This window comes from Meleagris gallopavo, chromosome 5, assembly GCF_000146605.3.
Source record: "Meleagris gallopavo isolate NT-WF06-2002-E0010 breed Aviagen turkey brand Nicholas breeding stock chromosome 5, Turkey_5.1, whole genome shotgun sequence".
NCBI classification, from domain to species: domain Eukaryota; kingdom Metazoa; phylum Chordata; class Aves; order Galliformes; family Phasianidae; genus Meleagris; species Meleagris gallopavo.
Window position 1 is genome coordinate 44,014,664 of NC_015015.2, and position 7,016 is coordinate 44,021,679.

General features: G+C 41.7%; 1 protein-coding gene across 2 annotated transcripts in view; it reads left to right on the forward strand.

Moving 5' to 3' along the window:
* The first annotated feature begins 2,052 nt into the window (after positions 1–2,052).
* GOLGA5 (golgin A5) overlaps positions 2,053–7,016 on the forward strand; it is a 16,070-nt gene continuing 11,106 nt past the window's right edge. Inside the window, exons 1-3 of one of the 2 annotated variants that reach the window (XM_010711847.3) lie at positions 2,053–2,152; positions 2,911–3,520; positions 5,929–6,150. In XM_010711847.3, coding sequence (XP_010710149.1) covers positions 2,959–3,520; positions 5,929–6,150 — 784 coding nt within the window. In that variant the 5' untranslated portion in view covers positions 2,053–2,152; positions 2,911–2,958. Of the gene's footprint in view, positions 2,247–2,910; positions 3,521–5,928; positions 6,151–7,016 lie in introns of both variants that reach the window. The other variant, XM_003206669.4, reaches the window with a different exon arrangement.

The following is a 7,016-nucleotide window of genomic DNA, read 5'->3' on the forward strand; positions in this document are numbered from 1 at the left end:
CATCATCCCCCGCCCCAGTGATTCTTGTTTAACGAAGACTTGGAAGCAAATCACCATATCAATACGACAAGAAGAGCACTGAGACATCTTGGAAACAACAGAATGGCGACTGACTGACACCAGATAACAAACAAATTAACAAATAAATAACAAATGTAAATCCTCTGATAAGATTGTGAACCTGGAGTACTCAGCCAGTGGGGAAACAGGGGAGAAGGGGGAGGCAAGGGGGAGAAAACAGGGTATAAAGACTGCCATGTTGTGTCCATAGGCGCGCTCCTGCTTGCGGGACGCCCGCCATTGCAATCGCGAATAAAATCTGCTTTTATCAGAGATAAAATTTTTATTAAAATCTTTTAACCTACTTGTTAAAAATAAATAAATGTAAGTTCATCTTGTTTAAGGAATTTGCCATATTATACACTTGCTTCTAGGACTGGAGCAATTGTGAAGGCAAATCCATTCTTCTGAATGTGATGTGAGCTCTATTCGTGAGATAGACTTCTCTAACCTTTGCCTTAACTGACCTACCAGTTATCTTGCTTTCAAAATAAATAAATAAATAAAAATTAGTTTTCATTTTCTTCACTCACCATCATGTGCTAAACACTCCAAACAGATGTCTTGGGCTTCACATCCCCTTTTAGCTAGTGAATGCTGTTATTTACAGATGAATGAAACAACACTGTGGGATAAGTGTACTTTTCTACTTACCCAACAATAAAACCTGAAACTATCTAAAAATTACTTCAATGCCAGACACACAAACCATAGAAAAGTCACCCCATTTTAAGAAAAGCCAGAATTATTCTCTCCTCCTGAATGTGCCTTTTGCATACTTGATAATAAGTATTCCTAAATTTCATAATATTCCACTCACTGTTGGAATAGTACTTTATTGGTTGTAGGATGGTACCAGATCACATTTAATGCAAGTCATTTTTTAAAATCTTTTTTCTCCTTTGAGTGGAAGTGAAACTTGCCCCATAGACCAAATCTGTCGAAGTGATGAAGTTGTTCTTTAGACCACATCTGTTGCATTCACAAGAGCCGTCCTTGTCATGCAAATCTCTGAATTACAGAGTTTTGAAATAGGAAATGGGTTGCTTTAATGTATCAAAAAGATCGTGATGGCTCACTATGAAATAGCCTGAGAAAGCCCAAAGACTTCTTATGAAAAGGAAGCTGAAGACTGGAAAAATACAAAGACTTAGTGCTTAGATTATTTCTTTACCAACGGGAGCCCCAGGATTCTCTTATAAATGTGAACAAGGAGATGGGAAGCCCTCGGGCTGACCTCACCTCTTGTCCGCTCTAAGCCTAGTCACGATATCCTATGTAAACTTTATCTTAAAAGAAAATAGTTAAGACAACCTTGGGCCTATTACCCAAGTAGGAGCCAGCACTGATTGCACAGCACCTTTCAAGGAATTTCAGCAGGAACAAGGTCATCTGTGTGTTATCATACAGGACAGATTGCTGCAAGAGGATGAGGGTGAGCGCAGACATGAGGCTTCTGACAAGAGTTTTGTGCAGTCAGGAGGACAGAATAACACGTTTGGTTATTTGCTTTTATTGTACTGGCAGAGCGGAAGGGTTTATATACTATTTGGTGTTCTTAAGCTGCCTTCGAGAATCAGGTGATGCCACCTGTCAAGCAGCCTCCTGTACAGCATCATCTTCAACTCTGTCAAGAAAAGCAAGACGGCTGGCAGTTTTTAATAGCCTGACGCGTCGCACCGCGGGACTGCAGCTCCTCCTGCCATCACAACGCAGAAATGCAGGACACATCAGTTGGCAGCCGCCCGCCTCTTGCCGTTTTCCACGTTTGCACGCACGTCTCGGGGCTCTGCCCGCCCTGACTGAACTCCCACAACACGAGGGCCGCGCTCCACCACAGAGGTGCAGCGACCGCAGCCCTCACGGGCCCCAGGACGGCGCGCAGCCCTGAAGAGAAGGCGTGCGGTAACCCGGGGGCGGGGCGTGACAAAGTTCCCGCCAACACTTACATCCCGCCCCGCCCCTTCCCGGCGTGACCACGCCCCCTAAGCGGAGAGGCGGGGCTTGCAGCAACGTGCAGTTTCACGCCTCTCCCGTCGCCTCCTGCGCATGCGCGCGGAGCGGCCCGGAAGGTAGCCACGTCTGCCGGAAGGTGGGCAGCGCCGCGCCGGGGTTTTGCCGTGCGCTGCGTGGCGGCCTCCTCTCGCCGCTCTGCTCGGGCTGGGGGTTCCTCGCGCTGGGAGGAGGTGAGGCCGGACTGTCCTGAGGCCTCCGCCGCTCCTGAAGGCAGCCGGGTGGGAGTAGGGGCCTGGCGGGGCTGTGGGCCTAGGCGGGGTCGGCCAGCTCGGTTTCTCCTCACGGCCGGTGCGCTGCCCGCTTCTTGCAGGCCTGTCCCGGGTGAAGGGGCCCTGTCGTAGGCTCTGAGTGCCGGGAAGGTGCTTCTCGGCCCCCTGTCGCTGTCATAGGAACACCTCAGGGCAGCGGTTTGTTCTGGGGATGTGCCTCCCTCTGACCTGGCTGATGGAATCTGAGGGTCAGGCATCTGAGGGATGTTTGCCTCGTGCATCCGTTCCTGTAATATGTTTGTTGACACGCTTTCCTCCTCCACCTGGGTTTGGTTGTCAAGTGCAAGTAGACTTTATTTTCTGTTACCGCTGTGCTGACAGGCTGGATCAGCAGGTGCTGATGCTACGAGCAGATATGGTTTGATGGCAGAGCCATGTGCTTTTGTATATTTTCTTAAGAAACTGATTTGTTTCCATCAGTTACCAAAACAATGAAATACGAAGCTGCTAGGACAGAAGTGTTAACGTAGTTACATCAATAATTGATGAACGCAGCAGTTTTTCATTAACCCACACTTCTTGTCTTCTCGATGCCTGTCTGATCTTAAACTGTTCTCTTTTACAGCATATGTTCCTGAAATTTTGATGTAGAGTTAATCAGCAGACATTTATCATGTCTTGGCTTGCTGATTTGGCTGGAAAGGCAGAGGATCTTCTCAACAGAGTTGATCAAGGGGCTGCATCAGCTCTGAACAAAAAAGACGCAGCAAGCAACGCAGCTTTTGATAGCAAGAATTTGGATTCTGCCAATGAATATTCTGAATTGTCCCAGCATGCCAAAGAACTGAAATATCAGACATCATCCAAAGCAGCCTACATCTCCTCAGCAGCTGATAACATTAAAAACCAAAAGGCTACAATCTTAGCAGGAACAGCAAATGTTAAACCAGCGCGTAGAACAAATTCAGAAGTTGCTTCTTCAGTAGAAAGTGTTTCCACATCCAGAGCTTCCTCGCATTTTGTGAGGAGAAAAAAGTCTGAACCCGATGATGAGTTGCTGTTTGATTTTCTCAACAGTTCTGAGAAAGAGCCTAATGCAAGGATGGACTCTAAAAAAGAGAAGAGCAAGGCACCTGTTCAAAATCACTCTCGGACTTCAAACATTAGTTCTGTATCTACTAGTACACAGAGTGCAGTGACTACTGAAGATAAGTCTGTCAGGAGCAAAAGCAATGGTAGTTTAATAATATTGAATCTAAAGATATTTTAAATCCTTTTATGTCTGGTGTAAGGCTAGGTAAAGGTTTTTTTTGTCACTTCATGAAAGATCTAGTGGCAGCAGTGTGTCACATTTGTGAAGTACCGTGTGGTCCTTGCTATTTTTCATCACTGGAATAATCTTAGATATTACAGTAATTTGGCAGGTTATATAACTTGACACTTAAATCCTTTGTGTTCTTTATCTGCTTCATTGTTACTGCTTACCTCATCCTGCCTGAGTCATGGCCTGATGCTACATCAGTACCCTTGCATCCCTGCTTGAATGTATGGGTTCTGGCACTGCTGCATTTGTTCCCTTGCCTGGGGTTATGATGCCACATATGTGAGCAAGTGACTTTCACTACAGCTGGTAAATGGTTCTAGCTGTTACCTAATGCCCTACCTGATATAATGTGAACTTCTCTCTGCTTTACCATAGAAGAGGGGCAAGCTGTCAAATTTGCTTGGCTTGGACAGTGGGGAAAATGGGCATGCTTCTCTTGAGCTACAGGGGTGAGAAAGTGAGATAGACAGCTTAGTTTTTGCCAGAGGTAGTGCATTGCTGCAGATACATGAAGTAGTTTCCAGGCCAAGTGGTTAAAAACTCAAGTGTCTACTAAGGAGAATGAAACTCTCGGAAACTTTCATTCTCTATCTAGCTCCCCAGTCTATAGTCTTTCCTATAATGTTATTTCTTCTATAAAATTGAAGCAAATAGTTGTATTCCTAATAGTGTAGCTAGAGTATTGTTTGTTCACTACTTTGTGCATGTAAAGCACTGTACCAGTTTTTGACTTGCAGAATCATAGAATCCATAGAGTTGGAAAGTACCTTTAAAGATCATCTAGTTCAACTCACCTACATTGAGCAGAGACATCCACAGCTAGATCAAGTGGTTGAGAGCTTGGTTCAGCCTGATCTTGAAGGTATCCAGGGACAAGTCATCCATCACGTCTCTGGGCAATCTATTCTAGTGCCTATCTACTTCCACTGTAAAAGACTTAACTGCATTAAGTATGTTGAAAAGCTTCACAGGTAAAAAGGGGTCATTTCTAGAGATCTAACTTTTTTTGTTTTTCTGGGTCTGTAACTTTTCAATAACATTTGACATCAATAAGTCAAATATGTTAAATGTAGCTATATGGCATGTTGTACCTTGATAATTGATGCTTGGGGAACATAGTTATTTTACTCAGTGTGGTACATTGAGTTTTTTTCTGAAGATTTTTCAGTGGAGTTTGCATCTTGGAGCTGCTAAGTGAGGAAGCACATGATTAATAAGTGGAGTTTGAGCACACTAGTTTTGAAGTCAATTGTATGTATCAGTCATTTCAATGTCCTGTATAACAACTGTGGAAACAAATTATGGTTCATTAGTTACAGACAAAAGTAATTAATGTTACAGTATTTACATTGCCTAGATGTAATCCACTGTGTGCTATAAATGGCTAATTTCTTGCCTTATTAGCTTCATTGCACTCTCGAGTTTTCCAGACAAAGGAATGAAGCTAGATTGTCTGATAATTTCAAAGTTATATAAATGAATTAAAAGAAAGGAAGTAATACTTCTTAATAATGTTTAAATAGGAAAGGGATTTGAGAAAACATGAAATAAATTTTTCAGTCGCTGTGGTTACTTGTTGGTATGCTGTTAGGAATTCCCAGTCTGCCTCATCTCCTTGGTGAGCTCTGGCTCATGAGACCGGTTGCAGTGGCAACTAAGAAGGTGGAGCAGGTCGGTTAGTAATCACAGAGCAAAGAAAATGGTGTGACAGCTGAACTGCAGTCTAGCATTGAATTTGCTGTAATCTGTCCCCGTGGATTTTCAACTGTTGTCGATCTGGGGCGCATTGAATTCAGAAGGAATGATTTTGCATTGTTTGCTTGGTTGTTCACCAGTGTTGTGTTGCTTTCTGTTAATACTGGTGCAAATCTTCCAGCTGTTTGCACATAGCAATCAGCACTGCTAGAGTGGCTGCATTACTTTCAGAGCAGTAATCCAGGTACCGTGTTTGTGCTGAGGAAGGACTGTAGGTTCTCTCTTCCCTGCAAGTGAGTTCTGTTCAGACTACTACAGACTACATCAGAAATTCCTTTATTGCTTTTTAAAAGTGAATTTTAAAAGGGTGTTTTGAGAGTTGTTGTTGATGCAAAATCATCAGTAAGATGATGTTTCATCTGAAGATTCTTAAAGCACTCTTTTACATAAAGGTAGCTGAAACATATGGCTGTGTGGCTCAATTACATATTTAGGTTTGACATCAAAATTATGTTATATTCCAATATAAGCTGTTGTTTTTTTTTAATTAGATTAAGTGCATTCAACCACTGATACAGACCTACAAATGGTTCGATCAGTTCTAATTTGCATCTCTCTGTACAGAAACTCCAGACAGTTCAGATTCTGGACTGGGAACCCAAGTGGATGGCACGAAGGATTCATCACTAAGTGCAGTAACTAATCCTGGCCTTTCAGCTAATGATGATGTAAAATCACACGAGCTGTCCAACCTTCGTCTAGAGAATCAGCTGTTGCGAAATGAAGTGCAATCTTTAAATCAAGAAATGGCTTCGTTGATTCAGAGATCCAAAGAAACGCAGGAAGGTACTGTAGTTTGGAAACTGAACTGTAACATACTGTGAAAATACTGGTAAAATGGGAAGCAATGCTATTTCTTTATTAGGGTTTTATATTTATAATAAAGTCTTCCTAGATGAATTTGCATGTGTGACTTAAGCAAAATGATTCCTGGTTTTCAAAATGATGAGCTGAGAGAAACTGGAAGTCTTGTTCAACTACAAAAATAACACACATGTTGATGAAAATGATGTAGTTGAGTTAGTTCCAGTGCTTACATCTTAATACTAGGAAATATTAAGTGTTAAAATATTTTTTTCTGCCTTTTAAATTTTCTTGCAAAATAGTTATGAGTGAATGCCTTTAAGTCCTTGAAATCTGACTGCTTTCTGTAGCTAAAAATCTGGTAAAAATCTCAGATTGATGTTTTTGTATGACTGTATTAGTTGTTTTTTTTTTTTTCCAAAGCTACATGAAATGAAATAAGACAAATGTGAATATAAAAACAAATAATAAAATGCCTGGCAAACTACTTCAGTTAGGCACACAACTGAGGGACTGTATCTTTTTTCTTTTTCTTTTTTTTTAAAGAAACTGTTTAAGCTGCAGAATTTATTCTCCATTGAAATTTAGGATGTGAACTTTGATTAAAAACAAAGTCTTGGTAAATATCCAGGTATCATTTTAACACTGTATTTGTCTGGTGTTATTTAGTTTGATCTTATTGTCATGTGGTGTTGAATTAGATGCTATCTGCAGAGATTTCTAAAGGTTTGCTTGCACAGGGTTGTTCAGCAGTAGTTCATTGCAAGGGTTAAGACAGATTGCCAGCTGCAAAGTGGGATGAAAATGCATTTTGAGATCATGTGTGATTTTTATTATTATTATTACTT